At 40.5% G+C, this 22,341-nt stretch overlaps 1 protein-coding gene across 8 annotated transcripts in view; it reads left to right on the top strand.

Annotated features, from left to right (window-relative positions):
• The first annotated feature begins 3,394 nt into the window (after positions 1–3,394).
• SNX13 (sorting nexin 13) overlaps positions 3,395–22,341 on the top strand; it is a 185,882-nt gene continuing 166,935 nt past the window's right edge. For all 8 annotated transcript variants that reach the window (XM_073333777.1, XM_073333775.1, XM_073333779.1 and 5 more), the window contains exon 1: positions 3,395–3,620. In XM_073333777.1, coding sequence (XP_073189878.1) covers positions 3,609–3,620 — 12 coding nt within the window. In that variant the 5' untranslated portion in view covers positions 3,395–3,608. The remainder of the gene's footprint in view (positions 3,621–22,341) is intronic.

Below are 22,341 nucleotides of genomic sequence, written 5' to 3' on the forward strand. Positions count from 1 at the left end.
TTGTTCCTTGAAGTTGGTTCCTGTTGAAGAGCAAATAAGTGTTTTGTCCTTGGGTTTTACGCGACAGGGCTTGAGCTTATCTTTAGTAGTTTTGTTGAAGGGACCATCCATATTGTCATCCATTTATCTAGTGTGAATGGCCTTGTTTCCAGACTGTCTTATACTGCCACAGGAAAAAGCCAGAAAAAATGTGCATAAGATGTGCAAATGTAAACTTCTGCATTGCAGTAGAACCTCACTGCACAACTTCTCATAATCCACCAATGACCCACGCAAATGCAGTTCTCTCCATTCCTTACACTTCAATTCTAATCTCAGCAGGCCTTCCTCTCCTAATTCCTCAATTTCTACTCTCCTCCCAGACCTTCATTTCTCTTCCCCACCACATACTCCCACTGCTGCCCGATGTTAATAACTCCTCTGCTAGGGGGTCTTCTGTTCCACTGTGTAAATGCCTTTGTGGTCCTACCCTCCCTTGCACCCTCCTTCCTGCGGTTTGCAGCCACATTATTCTTGTCTTCTGAAGTCAAACTACTGATAACCTAAAGTTAGAATACTATATTATAACTTTCATAGATGATAATTTTTGCATCAATATTGATGTTTCATGTCCACGGAATCCTTGTTGATATAGGGATAAAGAACAGTAGTGAATACACTATTCAGTAGCTTCATTGCACCAGTACAGGAATGTTAGGTGGTTCCCTGCACAGCATGTTGTTTGCCATTGCCAACCGTCAGGCAGAAGAAGGAATAGGTTTGAAGACGTCAGGCATAAAGTATTAGTTAGGATTTGTTTTTAATGACAAGAAAAAATATCTATATATTTATATAACTAAACTCTGGTTCAATAATTTGAAAATGATACATGTTGCATTGAGGCCAATTCAAGCTTCCCATCTGCACTGAGCTCAGTCAGGAAGTGCTACTTGTACTATGAGAAGGAAGAGGAGAGAGTTTGTTCAACTAAGCCAAGATTTGAGGTTAAGGATACTGTTCCAGAATTTGGGACATCTGACACAGTAGCATGTACAGTTGCCCAGCCTAATATTCTACTCTTGTAACATTGACAGTTGGGATTTTCAAAAGTGCTTAAATGAGTTAGAAGCACAAGTTCTGTTGACTTTCAAATGGATGTTTTGTTTTATAAGAACCAAGTGTCCCTTCTTTCTGCACATAGCACACTTAAGAAATTAGGGTGGGGTTCTCAAAAGTGTTTTTTCTTCTTCAATAGGACTTGTGCTCCTAATTCATTTGTTTATTTTTTAAAATCCCACTCTATGCTCTTAAGGGCACTCAAGATGCAGAAAGAGGAGAGATTTGATTGTAATCACAAAGTATCCATTTTACTAGAACACCATCTATGATTCAATTACAGCAAAACACAATGACCCTTTCTCTATATATGTTCACTTAATCCCTACAGTTGCACTTCCTGTTTCGCTCATGATTTCTCCCTACATTTTATACACTGTAATTTATCTTATCATTTGGATAGTTCCATACCTCACGCACAGAGAACACACTAATGTCAGCCTGTGGATGTTACCTAATTTGGGTACAACCAATATAAAAATAGCTATGTAACTATGTGCTTACATTCTGTTTTTGCATAATTATACAACTGATAGTTTACCAAGCACTCTGGTATACTATTGCCCCCTTTAGAGCTGTCTCTAAGCACAGTGCAGCTAATTGGCTGAGTGCAATTAGATATGTGATGAAGACTTGAATGTTGTGAATGCAGACTTACTGCTATGCATAATTTTTTAGTTCTGGTAAACAAATATCCTTTGTGTGAAAGAAAATTAAGCTATGATAGGTTTCAGAGTAGCAGCCGTGTTAGTCTGTATTCGCAAAAAGAAAAGGAGTACTAGTGGAACCTTAGAGACTAACCAATTTATTTGAGCATAAGCTTTCGTGAGCTACAGCTCACTTCATCGGATGCTATGATAATTCTTTTATGTCCTTTTTTGTAACATGTAAAGAAAATCCAAATGCCTGATGCAGTGGAATACCTATGCTCAAATAAATCTGTTAGTCTCTAAGGTGCCACAAGTACTCCTTTTCTTTTTGCGAATACAGACTAACACAGCTGCTACTCTGAAACCTGTTCATTCTAGAACTCAGTAGTCCTAGTGGAATTCTTCATTACCCACTCCCACTCACCCCTCTACTATAAAGAAAACAGGTTTCCTCCCCTTCCCAAGTCCAAACTAGACCAAATATAAAGTCCCCTGAGCTCTTCCATTTCTGGTTCCAGGCTTTCTCTAACTTCTACTACTACTTTTCCCTTCATGCACATCACGAGACCTGTGATTCAATAACCCTTTATCCACTCCCCCCTACACTTTACTTACCCATGCCTAATTTCACATACCTTGAAGATCTGCCAGGGATCATGGAGTTTTGCTTTCAGTACAAACTGAAGGCTTTAATAATTTTAGTACATATAAAACTGGACGAATACTGAACTGTCAAGACAGATTTTCCTGAAAACAGGGATATGCTGTCCTTGTTTGAAATTTAAGGTCCTGATCCTGCAAAGACTGGTGCACTTAACTGGGGATTATCATTCCTACAGACTTCCGTGGGACTGTTAACGTGGGCCAAGTTAAACATGTGTGTGTTTTTGCAAGAGCAGGATATAAATACTTTTATGCGTTTATATTTTTGCTTTCCTAAAAGTGCAGCAAAATCTGCGAAAGTTTTACACAATTTACTCCCCCCCCCCCCCCGACGTGTGCTAATCGTCTAAGAAAATACTTGCTGCCTTAAAAACTGATGCCAGAGAGCAGTTAAGCCCCTAGGAGATCTGTTGTCCTAGGCGTTTCTCAGGTCCAACTGCACCTGCAGGCAGCAGCCAGCTAAGCGAGCAAGCGAAACTCAGCAGGAACAGGACCAAACCCAAAACTCAAAAGGAACCAGCTAAGTAAAACAAAGACCAACTTTCTGGAGCGAGAGCAAGCTCCCAGTCAAACCACCCCCGCCCCGCTGCTGACACGTGGGGCATTTCAAGACCCCCCCCCGCCATACCATCCTCATCCCCGAAGTTGTTTGCATTCAACCCCTGGGCTGGGAGAACGCGGCGCGGCTCACTGAGGTGCATTTCCCAGCCCAGGCCCTGGCTCCACGCTGGGTCCTAAATTCCCCGGCTACTGCTGCAGCCTCAGGGCTACTGGCCATTACCCTGACTGACGAGCCCAGGCTGCCCTGCACGGGGGCGACCCCTATGGTGGCTGCTGCTCTGGTCACGTCGCGCCCATGCCTAGGTGGGGAGCGCAGGGCCAGGGCCAGGGCTAGGGCCAGGCCCGGGCCCGGGACGGAGACGGGCCAGGTGGGGGCGGCTCCCTCCCCGTCTCTCCGCACGCTGCGGCCCCAATGGGCTGGCGCGCCGGCGGCGGCTCACGTCGCCCTCCCAAGATGGCCGCCGCTCCGGATCGAGCTGCGGCGGCGGCGGCGAGGCTGAGGGCAGCAAACGGCCGCTGAGGAGGTCGGCAGGGAGCCGGCAGCCGCCCGCCGCGCAGCGGAGCGGCGGAGTCTTTCCCGGGCTGCTGCGGGCACCATGCAGCGGGGCTAGGGCCGGGGGAGTCCGCAGCGGGGCAATAATGTTAGCAGAGGTAAGAGCCCACCGAGGCCGGGAGGAGCAGCCCCAATCTCCCGCTGTGTGGGTCTTCCCAGGGCCTTGGTCCCCTTCCCACCTCCGGGCTGGGCTGAGCCCATCCCACACAGCAGCCAGCGGCTCTCGTCCCTTGAGCTGCCCGACACGGGAGCTGGGCCCCTCAGCCCGTCCACATCGTTAATCACCTCGGTAACCAGGAGCGGCGATTCGTCCCTGCCTCCCTAACGGCTGCGAGGGGCTCTTGGAGGAGCCGCTGGGCCGGCCCCGCTCTGGCCTGGGGTGTTACGTTGTTATGAAGTGCAGTGGCCCCTGCTTTGGGTTTAGTCATTCAAGAGGCCGAGGTCCCTCAGCCTAGCCTGTCCAGAGATCAAAGTGCCTCCCCCAGCCCCACACGATTGGGCTTCAACTTCAATATGACCCCATCTCTGTTAAGCACCCTATGTGAGATCACTGGTGCACAGGCTTTGCCTTACTTACTTTTGTATTTATTAATTGGACATTGAGGCTGATTGGGGTAAAGGGCTGAGAAGCAGGAATTCCTGGGTTCCAGTCTTGCTCTGCTGTTGCCTTGGTGCATGGCTGTAGACACTTCCTGAGACGTGTTTGCCTCCGTTTCCCTATGACAATTTGGGGAGTTTTGCCTTCCTTACAAGTGTGTTTTGATGCTTAAGGTAATGTTTAAAGTAATAGCACATAAAATATAATGTAAATCTAAAGTATCTGATGCCCAGTCTACACTAGAAAATTAGGTCAGCATAACTACGTCACTCAGGGATATGAAAAATCCATATCCCTAAGCAGCATAGTTAAACCACTCTAAATCCCCATGTAGACAGCGCTAGGTCAACGGAAGAATTCTTCTATCAGCTAACTACCACCTTGCAGGAAGGTGGATTACCTATATGTAGGTAGTGCCTATGCTGAAGCTACCGTGGAGCCATGCTGTTCTAGAGTTTTAAGTGCAGACAAGCCCCGAGTGTCATAAGTGTGCTTGGTGTTGTGTAAAACATAGAAAAGATATGATTGCTGCACCAAGAGGCTGGGAGTGCAGTGTGATGTCTGGCATAGTTTATCAAATGCTTTAAGTGACAGGGGTTTCATACATTTGTAAGTTTCCTTTCTTTAAAGGATTATTGATTATCTGAATGCTAGCAGTGTGCTTAGTGTACAAACATTTATAAGGCATGATTCCTCTCCATTGTCCCTGTTCATATTTTGGTCTGTCATTTAAGTCCACCTACCTGCAAGGTGGGCTAATTCCTCTAAACAATATATAGTTAAATTTTGTCACGTGTTCTTATGTGTAGGAAAATGGCATTAAAGGGAAGTGACACTGCCTTTTGACAGCTGAAGCATCTGATTTTTATTGGCCATGAAGGCAAACAGATATTTTAAGTTCTGATTTGCATATCTTTTCATTGAGATGTAAGTTCCTGAGTGGGGAAGGTGCAGTGCAGTATTTGTGGGAAGTGTTCATGTTAATGTAACAGGACAAGAACTTGCAGACTAAATAATACGTATAAAATAAAAATCCTAGTTTGAACGTGAGCTATGTGGTGGTATTTTGTTTGGAGTAAATGGACTACTTTGAGTAATGGTCAATAAGTGATTTGTATATGTAATGCTTTATGTGCAGTATTTCAGCAGTAAAACCATATTACCGTAGATTTTTAAAATCTATGCTAAATTAAAGTAAATACAATCTTGGGTGAATGATTAGTACAAAGTTCATATTTAGCATGTTTTTCTATCCAAGGGGCTTTATATCTAAAAGGGTTTACTGAGGCAGTGAGCTGCTTTGAGGTTGAAACTTCTGCTTATTTTTATGATATCTCTTGGTGATATTTCAAGGTACATCATCAGAATTCATACTAATAGTTGCTTATAATATTTTCCAATTTGAGTTGTGAAGTGAAGAATGCTACACCAAACGAATAAAGATTACCAGTTTTTCAAACTTTGGGTTTAAATTTGATTTACTGATTAAAATCCTACCAGCAAAACAGAGTTATCCACAAATACTATATCCTAAAATTAATACTAAAGAGATTCATACAGCTCCAGGTTTCCCCACTGTCCGCTTTATGCTGCTCATAATCAGTTTCATAAAGAGGCCATTGCTGAAGACTTCTAACTGGAGAGGAAATCAGTAAGTGACAGAAATGTGTTGTGCCTTTTTATTTGCCAAAAGAAACTCCCTAAAATTTTCAGGCAGTATCAAAAACTGGGAACTTTAAGAGTAGCCCACCTTTCGTGAAGTTAGTGTGTAAAATTAAATAGTATAAATTATTTTGCTAAGTAAGCAAAACATAACCTTTGAACCAAACATATGACTTGATGTTGGGGTCAGAAGGAGATATTTGTAAGTGCCATGTAGATCAGTGGTTCTCAAAGCCGGTCTGCCCCTTGTTCAGGGAAAGCCCCTGGTGGGCCGGACCGATTTGTTTACCTGCCGCGTCCACAGGTTCGGCTGATCACGGCTCCCACTGGTTGCGGTTTGCTGCTCCAGGCCAATGGGGGCTTTAGGAAGGGCGGCCAGCACGTCCCTTGGCCTGTGCACAGCCCCCATTGGCCTGGAGCAGCGAACCGCAACCATTGGGAGCCGTGATCGGCCGAACCTGCGGACGCGGCAGGTAAACAAATCGGTTCGGCCCGCCAGGGGATTTCCCTGAACAAGCAGTGGACCAGCTTGGAGAGCCACTGATGTAGATGATTCTTCTTGATCTTGGATTGTTGTTTTTTGGGTTTTTTAAAGAAGCATCATTCCTCCTTCAATTTCAATAATCCATAGTTACTTACATTTAATCAAAATAATAAAAACACTTTGAAGGCTCAATTTGCATTCATATACTCGTGTTCTTAAATAGTTTTCTGTTATTCTTATTAAGTATTACCAGCTTGTCAGTGAGCACCCTCTTCTCCCTCATATTTCCCCCGAACAGACCCACTTTAAATTGTTAGTGTTGCTCTTTCATTTCCTTAACTTTTCCGGGATTATGTTGCTACATTCATGATGCTTTTTATAGATGATACTCTAAAAATATAATTTTTTATGTGGCCCAAGTATAGTATATCTCTTCTTAAGCAGACACTAGATTCCACTTTATAAAATGTGTTTCATGTGGATGCTATTTAGACAGTCATGTACCCATATGCCTTTTCTTTTGGGAAAACAAATATTCTATATAGTTTGGCCTAGTAATGACAAATATAGTCATGCTTCTGTAAGGTATTCGACTTGATACTACAGCTCATTTTGATTAAAAAAAACCCCTAGAAAGATATAAAATTAACATGGCACACATTAAATGGATTAAAAACTGGCTAACTGGTAGGCCTCAAAATTTAAATGTAAATGGGAAATCATCATAGAATGGGTGTTTTTAGTGGAGTCCCCCAGGGACTGGTTATTGGCCCTCTGCTATTTTACATTTTTATTCGTAACGTGGAAGAAAACAAAATCATTACTGATGAAGTTTGCAGATGACCCAAAAATTGGGGGAGTGGTAAGCAATGAAGAAGACAGATCACTGATACAGAGCAATTTTGATTACTTGGTAAACTGGGTGCAACCAAACCATATGTATTTTAATACTATTGCATCTAAGTATATACTTCCAGGAACAAAGAATGTAGGCCATACTTACAGGATGGGGGAACTCTATCCTGAGAAACAGTTGTGGCAGACTGACAACTTCCTGCAGTATCCTGAATGAACTTTGTTGAATTATTAAAAATGCAATTGTCTGTGTTGTTGTGCAATTGTCTGTATTTCCATGGAAGGATAAAAAGAACAGCGGGGGAGATTAAGAGATGTAGTAATATCTTCAGAGAAGAGACCTTTACATCTGCCCCACACTTCCTGAAAGGTATGCATATACTAGTTCAAACTGGATTCTCCAGGCACCAACAGACACCAAAAACGTTTTTGGATAAATAGCTTGGATTTAAACTGGTTTATGGCCTTCTTCCTGATCAGACAGGACCCCTTATCCACACAAGACCACAGTGCTTAGGGTAGGATTGGAAGACTGGGACTACTGAGGTTCAGGAGATTGAGTGCTTGTTTTCAGATGAATCTGTGATGAAGTGGTAACTGGAAGGAATCCCATTAGATAGTGGAGTTGAAGGACTGCTCCTGCTAGGGTGACCATATATCCCGTTTTGCCTGGGACAGTCCCTTTTTTAAGCCTGGTCCTGGCCGTCCCCACTTTTTTGGCAGAAATGGGTATTTGTCCTGTTTGCTCTTGCTGACTTGATCAGTTAGCAAGAGCAAATGGGACAAATGACCACTTTAAAAAAACAAACAAACAAAACCAAAGGTGGAGTGCGGTGTGGAGGAATGTGTGGGAGGGGGATGAGCAGCCATGCCAGCCCTGTGCAGGGGGAGAGGCAGGGCTCAGGTAAGCAGCGACGCCAGCCCCAGCCCTATGGGTTGCGGTGGTGGGAAGCGGAGCTTGGGCCAGCCCCATGTGGGGTGGGGGGTGCCTTTGGACCAGCACTCCGTGATGTCCCATTTTCCCTTTGGGAAATATGGTCTTCCTATCTCCTGTCAGAGTATGTTAGGGTTGGGGTTAATTCTGGTAAGCTTATTAGCATGCATTCTTTTAATGTTTTAATATGTTTTCTCTGTAAAGCTTTTTAACTTAATAAAATGGGCTTTCCTAGAAAGTGCTGTGTGGTTACCTTATCACTGTAGAGAGTACAACTGCTAACCATCTCTGAAGAGAAAGCAAGCAGGCATCCCTGGGAAACCTGTGCAGGGAAATACATGATGAAGGAGGAGACTGGGCAGCCTGGAAACACCCTGGTGACAAGGGAGAGGGATGTGTGTCTCCACTCAAGAGAGGCAACAGCTGTGGAGCTGGAAGCCTGAGAGTGGGTGCCCTGGCTGGTCCACTGGGGGGAAATACAGGTGCAGTTGCTCTCAACTGTGCCAGCAGACTCTGAAAAAGATTTGTGGTCATGGTGGATAATAAGTTGAACATGAGCTCCCAGTGTGACACTGTGGCCAGAAGGACTAATGAGATCCTTGGATGCATAAACAGGGAAATATTGAGTGGGAGTAGAGAGGTTATATTTGCCATTGGTTCAACTGCTACTGGAATACCGTGACCAGTTCTGGTGTCCACAATTCAAGAAGGATATTGATAAATTGGAAAGGGTTCAGAGAGGAGTCAAGACAACAATTGAAGGATTAGAAAACATGCCTTATAGTAAGAGTCTTGGAGCTCAAACTGTTTATCTGATAAAAGAGAAAGTTAAGGGGTGACTTGATTACAGTGTAAAATATTTAATAATTGGCTCTTCAATCTAGCAAAGAAAGTTATAACACAATCCAATGGCTGGAAATTGAAGCTAGGCACATTCAGACTGAAAATAAGGCATAAATTTTTAACAGTGAGAGTAATTAACCATTGGAACAATTTACCATGGGTTTCTGGTGGATTCTTCATCACTGGCAATTTTAAATCAAGATTGGATGCTTTTCTAAAAGATATGCTGTAGGAATTATTTTGGGAAAGTTCTATGGACTGTTATACAGGAGGGCAAACAAGATTATCACAGTGGTCCTTTCTAGCCTTGGAATCTAAATGATGTAGATTTAAATGCGGTAGCTCATTTTTTCTTTCTCTTAAATCTGTGCTGCAGATATCTTAAAATGTATTTAATGTTTGCAAAGCACTGTATAATTTGTAAGTGCTGTAGTGAGAGCAACAGTGACTAGAGTGGCTCCAAATCCTACAAAGACTTGCATATGTTTAAATTTCTGTACTGCGAGTAGCCCCTTTGTCTTAATTGGGACTACTTATACTGAATAAAGCGAAGCATGTACATAAGTTTTGACAGTTAGAGGACTGCAGTGGTTTCCATTCCAGTCTCCTTTATAGTTTCTTACAACTTTCTGAAACTCTTCATTATTTTAGGATGAAATTTTCCAGGCTTGGGTTCTGCTAAAAAGGGATTCTTTTTTTAAAGTTTGTGCAAAAACAGATGAGCTGTTTATTGAGTTGTGAAAAGAGTGTGGGTATATGTGGAGTTGGACGTTACAAATTCTTGCTAAATAATTTTTGAACAGCTCTTCAGCTGAAACACCTGGGCATAGAAAATTGAAACATGGCTGGAAATAGTGCTTTTTGAGAAGTGTTTTTGAGTTTTCTGGTGAAGATTAGGTTTGATTTGACTGAATTATGACTCTAAGAAAATTGCATGCTTCCTTGCGTGCTTCGCATTTTGCGCATGGTTTCTTACTAAGCTTGTGAAGTAAGCGGTTATGGCAGTCTATGGTGCATATGTATGTGTCTATGCTGCAGTGTAAGACCAGGGTTTGAACTCAGGCTCAAGCCTAACCCACTTCCCATCCAAACACAACACTAACCCAGGGCTAGGACCCAGAGCCCCAGAGGGGGCTTGTCTAATCCTGACTCAAGCAGGACCCATGGTTCAAGCCCTATTGCTTTTCACTGTAGACACAGCCACACTGGATTCATGCTCTGGGAGTGTGCCAAAAGCATCCCACAATCCTAAGGTCTGAATTTCTTTGTCCTCTGAAGAGTCAAGTTTGTAGACAGTCGAGTTTTCCCACACGGTGCCATGAACAAAGAGCTAGTTGCCACATTTGGGAGGGCCCTCGGAAATCTGGGATATGGGTGACTGGACTTGGGCCATGCAGTGTAGGTGCTAGAATCCCAGGTAGGGACCAAGGATTTAACAATTCTTAACTTGGGGTTACAAATGAGTGTAGCTGCTATTTTACTAACTCTTGGATTGCATTGCATTGTAGATATATCCTTAGAGCCTATCTATACAGGAAGTTAAGCCAAATTAACTACACTATGGGACTATAGTGGCACTATGTATCTACACTATGGGACTATAGTGGCATTGTTAGGGTGCCCTAGCTATGCTGGCATATCCCTGTAGCGAAGATGCAGCCTACAGCGACGGAACTGGCTTGTCCATTGCTGTAAGAACACCACATCCCTGAGTGATGGTAGCTAGGTCAACGGAAGCATTCTTCTGTTGACCTAGTTGCATGCACACCAGGGGCTAGGTCAGCATAGCTATGGTGCTCAGAGGTGAGGATTTTTCATGCACCTAAGCACAATAGCTATGTCAACTTAAAATTTAATATAGACCAGGCTTAAAGATGTGACTTCAAAGTGTGTTAGTTAAATTACATTAAACTCCTGAGTGGATGATCTCATTTAGAAGTAAAGTGGCCTTAGTTCACTAAGGGTTTGTCCACAGCTGGCACTTTAGAGTGCTGCAACTTTCTTGCTCAGGGGTGTGAAAAAACACTCCCCTGAGTGCAGTAAGTTTCAGTGCTGTAAAGCGCTAGTGTAGACAGTGCACCATAGCTGGGAGCTATGCCCTCGTGGAGATGTTTTTTTTAAGAGTGCTGGCAGAGCTCTCTCCCAGCGCTGTGCTGTGACTACACAAGCCATGTTAAAGTGCTGCTGTGGCAGGGCTTTAATGTTGCCAGTGTAGACAAGCCCTAAGTGAATTAAGCTAAAGCAAAGCCCTTAGTTATTTAGGTAAAAGTGTACTGGAGGTGCAAAGGGATCTGCTAGAACTGCTGCTCTGAAGCACCTTGCGAGTTTCACAATAGAGCAATGCACCATTCCCAGTTATGCAGCTTGTAAGCAGAAGGGGACTTCTGTGGAGCTCTTTAGTATGTGAGAGAGTTCCCATTGCAACAAGTCAAAACTTCCAGAATATTCTTTAAAGCCAACTTTGCTGTGTGTAAGGGAGCAAATCTCATTTTTATGGCGGGGAAGGGATAGCTCAATGGTTTGAGCATTGGCCTGCTAAACCCAGCGTTGTGAGTTCAATCCTTGAGGGTGCCATTTAGGGATCTGAGGCAAAAATTGGGGAATGGTCCTGCTTTGAGCAGGGGGTTGGACTAGATGACCTCCTGAGGTCCCTTCCAACCCTGATATTCTATGATTCTATGGATATGTCTTTAAAAAATAAACAAAAAACCTCAGAAGTCCCTATATTAAACTATATTAAGTAAAATCTATATTAAGTAAATGTTAAGCTTACAAAATTCAGTGTTCAGATCAAGAAATGCCAAAGTTAAAGAAGCACAGTAGTTTTCTCAATTCTCCAAATATGGTAAAAAAAGGACTGTCCTTGCGAAACCTCAGATTTATGGAGGAAAAGTTGTAAAAAGTCTTAGGGTCTTTTATAGTTGGCTCCTGTTTAATGGAGTATAGGATTTTGACCCTGGTATTTTGATGGCTTTACATTTTTATTGTGAAATAATTGATTTTGAACTGAAAATAATTACTGTGGGACTTTTCTCCATAAATGTGTGTTTTTGCAATATTTACCATGTTAGCCATATTTTGCTATGGCAAGCAACCAGCCTTATTGGCTATTAACTTGCTTTGAAATAGTCACCTTTATTAATATGTTGCAGTTTACCACCTCATTGCTATAATACTAGCTCGATTCAGAAATATTCAGGAACAAGTTTAACATACAGACTTGTTTAATTTCTTTTGTCTATTCCTTGATTTGCAGCTATGAAAAGTTGAAGACTAGGTTTTCCAAAGGTGGCTTTGAAGTTTGACATCATGGTTGGGTTATAAATTGCTGGTAGATGTAGGCCTGGCTTGACATGAGTAACTGGACATGGGTGAAGCCTTATTTTTTGGGAGACAACATGAGGGAGTTAAATGGATCAGCAGGCTGGAAACAGAATGTCTTTAGGAGCTAAGATAAGGGAAATATTGCACAAATATGTCACTGTTATTGCATTTTACCAGTCTGCACTTACCTAAAAAATTGTGCCCACTAAAAGTTAGTAAAATATAGTTAAAAACTGTTTTTTAAAAACTTTCTAAACCAAAATGTTTAAAAATGCATAAGACTGGTAGAGTTGGGGGATGGGTACATTAAAATAAACTTAATAGGATTGGCACAAAACTAAACTGTTTGTTTAAAACCAGCATCTCATTGTAAAACCAAACTGACATAGAAATGCTGTGGGAACATAAGCATTTCAACAGAAGATAGCGACAAAAGTAGAGCATCCATTGAATGAGCAAAACCAAGGACTCCTTAATAAAGCTTTAACTATATATATAATAAACATAACATTGTAATTGCTTTACAAAAGTATAACATTAACATAAGAACATAACATAACAGCCGTACTGGGTCAGACCAAGGTCCAACTAGCCCAGTATCCTGTCTTCTGACAGTGGCCAATGCCAGGTGCCCCTGAGGGAATGAACAGAACAGGTAATTATCAAGTGATCCATTCCCTGTCGCCCATTCCCAGCTTCTGACAAACTGAGGCTAAGGACACCATCCCTACCCATGCTGGCTAGTAGCCATTGATGGAGCTATCCTCCATGAACTTATCTAGTTCTTTTTTGAACCCTTTTATAGTGTTGGCCTTCACAACATCCTCTGGCAAGGAGTTTCACAGGTTGACTATGCATTGTGTGAAAAAATTCTTCCTTTTGTTTGCTTTAATTCTGCCGCCTATTAATTTCATATGGTGACCCCTAGTTCTTGTGTTAGGAGTAGTAGTAGTAAATAACACTTCCTTATTTACTTTCGCCACACCAGTCATGATTTTATAGACCTCTGTCATATCCCCCGTTAGTCGTCTCTTTTCCAAGTTGAAAAGTCCCAGTCTTATTAATTTCTCCTCATATGGTAATATTAAGTCAATATGTTCTAATAGGAATATTGTGTAGCATGTAGGAGATACGTGCTATACAAAGTAAAAGTGGCCAAGTTCTATGGAGCAAAAAACCTTGCCTTTTATCACCACAGAAAAGTTAAAACTTTGGTATAAGAACGGTAATACCAGTTGGTGCAAGGTAGGAAAATTAACAAGGGTCCAGTACCACGACGTTAAATGTGAAACCCATATGATGTGGAAGAAGTTTGTTTTCTCTCCTCAAATACTGTTCCAAGATAATGCAAGGTCTGGAAAGCCTCAGCCTTGTGCTGCCATTTGCACCTGGTGGACACTTACATGTGCAGGTGTAATGTCTTATAGACAAAGATGCTGGCAAGTGGATTCACGCTGGGGGAACAATCTCCAAATTGTACAGTACAGTTGAGATACTGGATGTTTGTAAAATAAACATTGCATATGCTAGTGATAAGTATTCTGTAGTCTCTGAAGAGGGCCACTTCTGGTATGGACCAAGGGGATGTTATTTTAATTGGCCTATGGTTTCTTTCACACCTAAATTGCCTCTAGAAAATGAAAAGATTATATTTTTAGCCTTTTTACAACATATAAAAACAAAGTTAAAATTATAGAAGGATGCTTTAAAGGCACTGCAAGCTTATAATGTGGAATTATACCCTGGCGGGCTATACCATAAGAGATAAGCTTGTACCCCCCAGTTTGTACTTTAAGCCTAGTATCAGTGGTGGTTCAAATAATTACAACAACTGTGATCTTGAGAATGTGTTGCAGGGCAATGAACTTAAAAAAGAAAGCACAGAAAAATAGATATACTGAAAATAAAACCCATTCTAATATAGAAAAGAAAAACAAAAGCAGTGGAATGTAGGCCTGGCTTGACATGAGTATTTGGAAGTGGGTGAGGCCTCCTTTCTTGGGAGTCTGAGTTAGGGAGGTAAATGAATCAGCAGGTTGGAAATAGAATGTCTGTATAAGCTAAGATCATTTACAATGGACAAGATAACAGTGGATAAGATAAGTTAGGAATGTAAAGATGAGGTAAAGAGTACATGGACAGAGCATTCTGTGCAGGGATTGGTCCCTACAAAGTAACCAAGCCAATCCCAAAACATGATGCAATGTGTAGTACGTGCAATGTAATGTGTAAATGTATGTAAAAGAAGAGGTTTGCTATGTAATATGTGTGATATGTATGTATGATATGTCCTATACCCATACCCTACACTTGCATCTGATCAACTCAGCATAGCTTTGCTGTATGCCAAATAAAGGACTCTAAATGATGAGACTGAAGTCGAACAGAGTGGAAGAAGTCTTGGGGGAACCCCCAATAAGAGAGATATTTTAGAATATGAAAATAAGTCAGTTGGGCTGTGATCCTGAAGTTATAGGCAGAATGACCCTCTGTGGAATTTCAGTGACTTCACTGGGACTTTGTGCATGTTCAGGATCCACTTGTGGAGATCTGATTACAGAACCAAGGTGTTAGTTTGTAAGCTCTTCAGGGAAGGGGATTTCTTTCCATGAGTGTTTGTACCAGGCTTAGCACAGTGGAACTCTGTTCCTGATAGGGGCTCCTGGGCACTACCTTAGCAAGGATTTAATGATTTTATCTTCTGTAAGCTGCCACTGGATTCTACAGTCCCATTTGTTCTAACATTTCTTAGACAATTTTAAGAAAGGTAGGGTTTTACGTGTCCAACGTAATTTACATCTTTGCCACACAATATATTAAAAATATTTTACAACTGTATTAAAGGACAATGATTGAAATCTCCAAAAGAATAGCCTAGAATATATAGTGGGCCTTAAAATAATTTGGTTGTAGTGTAGCCACCTTGCTGCAGACTTTTGTACTTGGCCTTATTGGACAACACAGATGAACTAAGTGCATTCAAAATAGCTTATAAGCTATACAGTAAACATGGTGTTTTGATGTTTTCAGATTCTGAGGTGACTGGTGTAGTAGAACCTGTATGTATAGCTTGAAGAAAAAGCAAATGTAAAAATTTGTGAGAAGTGGATTAAAATGGTGGGTCAGTCAGATGTGAGCAAATAGATAAATAGACCATAATTCCAGGTGGTCTGTAGCACTGAACTGGCTCCTAACAGAGACCTTATGCCTTTGATCCTAGTTTTTGCTCCTCTTTTCCCCTCCCCACACAAAGATGACATAGCATGCTGTACTAGCAGAGACCATGAGGAGAGCTGCTAGTATTCGCTTTAGCTTTAGACACAACATACTAGTAGTAACTATGTTGCTGGTAGCACTTAAAGCATTGGCTAATTAAAGTACTTCTAGCATCTCACACTGTTGCTTGGGTGGAGGTTGCAAGGTTGGTATGATAGAGAGATCAAAAAGTAGAAGAGGAAAGAGAGAGAAAATAGGAGTGATAGAGTCCCAAAAAGCACTGGTTCTGGTTGGAAACATTTTATTTGTAGGTCATAGGTTGGAAGCACTGCCTCTAGAAAAGTCAGGTCAGATGTTGTGATGTAGAAGGGGTCATAAAGTAGGGCTGAATCACCTGACCTCTGGTAGTGGTAAAGCAATTGGTGTCTGAATCTTTTCAATATTTTGATCCTTATCTTCAGTGTTGGGATGCTGTCCCACTTTGAAAACATTTTGAAAATTTATCTTGGCAGGGCTATGGATGCTCTCACATAGTTGTTAAATTTAATCATATAAACACACTTGACAGTTTTAAAATGACCACTATTTCAATGGCATAACTGTGATCTTATTACGGATAAAATTCAGTACTTGCAAATACATACCAAAACTAGGCATTGTGAGGTAGCATAGATTGGTAGGCATGTTGGGCTGAGTTGCCTTTTTCTGTAACTAAATCTTTGTGCTTAGGATAATTTTCAGAGCTTTTTTGTACCATGCATATGAGCATTGAAGGATATCTGTGAATCAGTTGTCTTGTTTTTCTTCATGTTTTGTGTAGCCGTTGACTAAAATTCCCAAGTATGTTGCTGCATGGCAACACCAAGGCCTGTACGGTTTGTGATAATCAGCTGCATGTTTTTTATTGTGGTTGAAATGTCACCTCAATGCTACAGTTCAAATAACCTGACCAAATATAGGCCCCAAAGTTGTTACTGTTTTTTGCATTATCGACATGTATACAGGGACTTAGGCATTATGCTAATATGAAATAAAGACAGGCCCTTTCTCCCAAAGAGCTGCAAACAACTGTTCCATTCAAATTGAGCCTTAATGGGGTTTTGCACAGGTGAGTGATCAATCCATGCAGAACATGTTATAGGATCAGGCCATAGTGATTAGGCTATTAGTTCCTCATATTGGAAACTACAGGATTGTCTGACTATACCATCACCATCAATTTTGTCATACCTCACAAAGGAAGTGTGTGACATGGCTTGAGAAGAGCGTTAGAACCATTTCTGATAGAATTGTTGGGGATCATCAGGAGTTGCTTCATCTTGTGTATATGTAAACATGAGTTTTTTCAGATGACTTAAGTACTTCAGGACTAATGCGTAACTGCTGTTGGTATAGTGCTTTTTACATTTGTTCAACAGCTAGCTAGGGTTGATTCAGAGTTAATAGTGAAAGTGATGGATAATACTGGATAATAACTCTGTTAAATGTTCTTTACATCAATATTGGCTATGACATTAGATTCTTAAAACACTTATTTTACTTCCATATGTTTATAGTTAACTAGATTTTTGCATCAGTGGGTAAGGAAGCTATACTCAAAATTTTTGCTTTCTAAGAGCATTTCTGAGCTTGTGACTATTTAATAACTGTTAGGAAATGCTGCGGACAGGTTTGGCTTTTGCATTTTTCTATGATTATGGGAGTAAGGCTTTACTGGAGTATGTTTTAGGGTAAGCTCTGATCATAATATATTTGTGTTCATAATCATGCCAGTATTCTTTTAAATTCCATCCATTTCAGACTGTGCAGTATATCCCTCTAGTTTTAAGGAATGAGCTGTATTAAAGATTTTTGCTGGTACCTTAAGGCCATTCCACGTTAGCAAGGCCATTGTTTTTGCCAGGTTTCAGAGTAGCAGCCATGTTAGTCTGTAACCGCAAAAAGAACGGAAGTAGTTGTGGCACCTTAGACACTAACAAATTTTTTTGAGCATAACCTTCCGTGGGCTACAGCCCACTTCATCGGATGCATGCCGTGGAAAATACAGTAGGACGATTTTATATACACAGAGGACATGAAACAATGGGTGTTACCATGCACACTATAACGAGAGTGATCAGTTAAGGTGAGCTGTTACCAGTAGGAGAGAAAAAAAACCTTTTGTAGTGATAATTAAGATGGTAATAGCTCACCTTAACTGATCACTCTCATTATAGTGTGCATGGTAACACCCATTGTTTCATGTTCTCTGTGTATATAAAATCGTCCTACTGTATTTTCCACTGCATGCATCCGATGAAGTGGGCTGTAGCCCACAAAAGCTTATGCTCAGATAAATTTGTTAGTCTCTCAGGTGCCACAAGTATTCCTATTATTTTTGCTGTAAAGGAATGAGCTTCAACAGGAAGTTTGAAGTTGCTACACATCCTTCAGGATATTCTACATTTCCATTCTTCCTGTTGACTCTCACAGACATGGATCGACTGCAGAAAATGCTCAGAAGTTCATTATCAGACTTGTTTCAGATGACCCACTGGCTATGATATAGTGACTCAGACTTCTGGGTTGAATTTGTTACTAGAAATCTAAATACTGCTCCTTTAGTTCCCCAGAGCGTATGGATCATTAATGATGCAAGATGTCCAACCTCTCACTCTAGGAACAGAATGAATTGACTCTACCATGCTGACCCACAGAATCGGGGCTGCATTTGTTCCATACTGGTGGGTGCTTCCACTCTGCTGATGGTGTAGCTTTTCTGTTTGTGCATCTCTCGCCGCCCCACAGATGTTTTTCTTTTCTCTTGTGTTTTTTTCTTCTTCTTTCCTTTCCCTCACCCAGGAGTATGGCAGGACAAGTTGCAGAGTGAAATCTTCTACTCTGTTAGTCAGTTTTCTTTAGCACAGCAGGATGAGCAGAGTGGCAGAGTGAAGTATCTCTTTGAGTGTCCCAGCAGTTGCAGGAAATTTCCTGTTTGACTCTGCCACTCCTTCAGGTTATTATGCCTGTAGAGTTCTGAATGAAACTAACTAGAAACATTGCTGGGCAAACACTGTGGTTGCGATTTTCAAAAATACTCTGAACGGGCTGTCCACACACTTTCCCTTTAATTTTAAGGACACCTGGATCCCATATACCTTAGGTAGCTTTGAAAATCTCAGTTTGTGTCCCTAAACAGAAGCAGCATCATGGGCATAACGCTTGACTGCAGGTGGCATGGGAAAATGCAGTATTCATGATCTTTGACTGAATCTAAATCCTTGGAGAGGTATGAGGCCCAGATCCTGTGAACACTTACACAGCATGAGTAGTTCGTTCCACTGAGTTAACTGGGACTGCTCACCTGTATGATGTTACTCCTAAGCTTTGGGGCCCTTAGTCTAGCCCTCTAATAAAAAAGAGGGGAGGTAGGAGTTCTGTTTGTCAGATAATATTGGTGCCTGGCAGTCTAGGAGCAGTGGTTAGTTCTATTCATAAAGATGACCTTGTTGTCATTCTTCGACAATATGCCCAGTGTAACATTTGTTACTATTTGCTCAATTTATTTCAACTAGGATTTTCTGCTTGAAGCACAAGAAGAGGTAAGAGTTTCTTGCTTCAATATTAAGTGAATGTGCTACATTGATGCCTCATATGATTAGGAAACATGATGTACATAAGTGGCACATGCATTGCCACCTTTGTAATTAAGTATTTAACTTCAGTAAAGCGAAGCTGACGACAGCTAGGAACCGAGATAAATTCTTAAAAGTAGGTGCATCCTATTGGTTAACATTAATGGGATTTCTTTGTGATCCATGAGGGAAAAGTAGGATTCTTGATATAAATTTAAAATAAAAAAAATTCATTGAATTAGTAAATTTTTGATGTTTTTGAGAGGGGGTACAAGGAAATGTTTGGTGACAAACAAACATAATATGCATGTTGTGGAGGATCACTGGGATACTTTAAGGAGAGAAATGTGTTGCAATCCAACATACTCTCTTCCTCTCCACTGTGCACTGCCCCCACCCATTTAAAGTGTATCCTAATGAAGACCCTGATTTATCAAGTTTCTTAAGCATGTGAGTAGTCCCATTAAAGTCAATGGCCCTATTGATTAAGAACCTTATTAATCAGAGCACAAGTCATTTTGGCAGAAGGAGAATGCTGCTGGAGGGCTGCTCTCTACATAAGTTCTTGCTGAGCTATTTCAAGAGGTCAGTCAGAAGGATTTGGGAAGAAGGAATAAAAAATGCTTCTTTCTAGGAGACAGTGATGTATACAATGACCATCTGTACCTTAACATGGGGTGGGTGAAGAAAGTAGACTACAATTGATGTGTTACTTAATATGTGCTTTATTTTTCTTTGAAAAGTTGTGGGATATTGCGATGTTTCCTCGAAATGTTTTCTCTACAGATTTTTACTTAAAATGTAGATATAACCAAAGAAATTTTCACTAGAAATCGAACATTTAAAACCTTGAAAGTGACTGCCCCCTTTGAATCGGCACATCTCTGAAAATCAGTCGTTGATGTTTTGACACATGTGGTGAAGCCAGCCATTTGTCTTGTGGGCACATCTTTTAGCTCTTGCAGTGGAGGGTGGTAGGGCTGTCTGATATCAAAAGCAGTCTGTCTTGGGTGCTCCCACAGAGTGGGAGTTGGCTAAATATATAATCTGAACTTCAGAACTGAAAAGTGTGAGGATAGTTTACAAAGTGTTTAAAAAGCCCTCTTACACTTAAAATAAAATAGCTTTTAAAAACTGTTTGCCTTTAAATTGATTTTTGCAGTATCTACTTTAAAATGGTATTACATACGCATAGCTAAGCAGCAACATCATTTAACGAGTCACACAAACATCTTTACTAATCCTGAATCTAAGAGGTATATTCCCTACCCCTCAGTTTTGAAGTCTTCCTGACTTGTCTTTATTTGTTGTTTTAAGATATAATTTTTGTTAGTGTTATAGCTTCATTAACATACATAATAATGTATTATGTATTATGTAATATGTATTATTATGTATGTTAATGACTGCCCCATCCAACCCCTCCTCCCCCACTGCAGCCACAAACAACATGACTTGAACCCCTTAACACCTAGGCTACAGCTTGACCAAATAACACCATTGTAAAGGTGTTAAACTATGTCTATCTTAAGTGTCTATGTCTATCTTAAGTGTTAAGGGTTGTTTCAAAGACATGCTGGCTAACATGATTTTAGAAAGCATCTCTTTTTATTGTCTAAACAATAGCATTGAACCACTTTACTGTGCAAACTAAATGGTTGTAGGACTGTACCCTTGCTCATCTATGTAATGGAGCACAAAATTAATTGAACTGTTAAAACATATCTAACATCCTATCATAGAACTATTATAGCTTGAATGTATTTTCATAGGTGAATGAACTCAAAAGATATTTTTTTTAAATGTGAAGTCTGCAGTTACCACAACTAAGCACCAGTTAAGTCAGCTATGCAGGTGGATGTGATAATAAATGAATACCTCAATAATTCAGTTTTCATTTGATAATTATGTTGTAATTCTGGTAATTGCTTCTTTCAGTAACAAGCAAATTGGAAACTAAAGAAATAAAACTGGACTTTCACATAATGTAGTATAAAGTTAACCAGTAATTAAAACCAAGACACTTGCTAAAGGAATAGATGTAATTCCTGCACAAACTTTTTGCAGCTTGCCATCTTAAAAACTGAAGATATTGTAGTAGCAGCATTTGCGTGGGGGGGGGGCTCAGTTCCACATATGCTCATATCCACAGAAGTGTTTCTTGGTCATAAGAAACTGTAGATCTGGCTTTAGATTTTGATGATTTGTCAATCTAATATTTAAAAGAGAAGCCTCTTGTAAACAGTTTAAGAGTTGTATGTTAAAAGAATCTTAATCACAAACCTACAAATTAATTGAGAGAGAATGAAATGTCTTAAATTTTAATGTTCTCAAATTTATGTAAAATTTGATTTGAATAAATAATCACTGAATTAAACATGACAGGTATTCTGGAGCATTGTATCTTCATGTATGATAAAAAAAAGATGCAATACGCTTCTCTTGTGCTGTATGAAATTTTCAAATTTCCATAATTTTACTAAGAATGGAAACTTTATGGTACTTCAGTGTCCCTGTCATTGACTTCCTTATTTGCTTAAAAAACTGAGCTAATTTGTCACAATTCACTGACTTTGTGGGACTGTCACTTTCTAAGATTTTAGGAATTTTGTAAAGAAAATGTCATGTCAGCTTAATGATTCCCCTTTTCTTTAAAAAATGGGAAATTTTGTAATGTAAAGTCTTAAGAAGGTGAAATCATTAAATACTATTCTCGCTGGCTTACTTGACTGGTGTACAGGTGGTTGTGAGGGATGTTTCCGTAGCATAGATTGTAACTATCTATGTGAAACCTGTCAAAACCAAAAAATTCTAACTGAACATCAGGTACAAGAGAAGCACAGGTGTGTGTGTGTGGGGGGAAATCAGTGCCTGGTATTCTAAATAGCAAAGCTATAACTGGCTGCAAAGAGCTGGAGTACTTGCACACGTGGAGAAAAACACTGGGTTATATTGGATTAAAATTCTAAATGTGCAACTCTACGGCCTAGAAGCCCAATTTTACTTTAAATAATATTTTAAATTCTACAGAGGTAGGTTTAGGCTTTATGCTCCTCAAGATGGGGATGGGGATTGTTAAGCCCTGGTGGAGGGTTTTTTTTTTTTTTAGTTTAAAGAAAGATTGTCATCTCTTTATCATCCAAAGGAAAGTAAGCTATAGCAAAATAATCATGTTTACACATTTGAAATACCACTTATTCCTGGGACAATACAGCTCTCAATACATCGCATGTCCTTTGAGGCATGTAAAGTGTATATTGTTGGCATAGATTAAACTATTGACTTTGCC

Source organism: Lepidochelys kempii, chromosome 2 (assembly GCF_965140265.1).
Source record: "Lepidochelys kempii isolate rLepKem1 chromosome 2, rLepKem1.hap2, whole genome shotgun sequence".
Taxonomy (NCBI): domain Eukaryota; kingdom Metazoa; phylum Chordata; order Testudines; family Cheloniidae; genus Lepidochelys; species Lepidochelys kempii.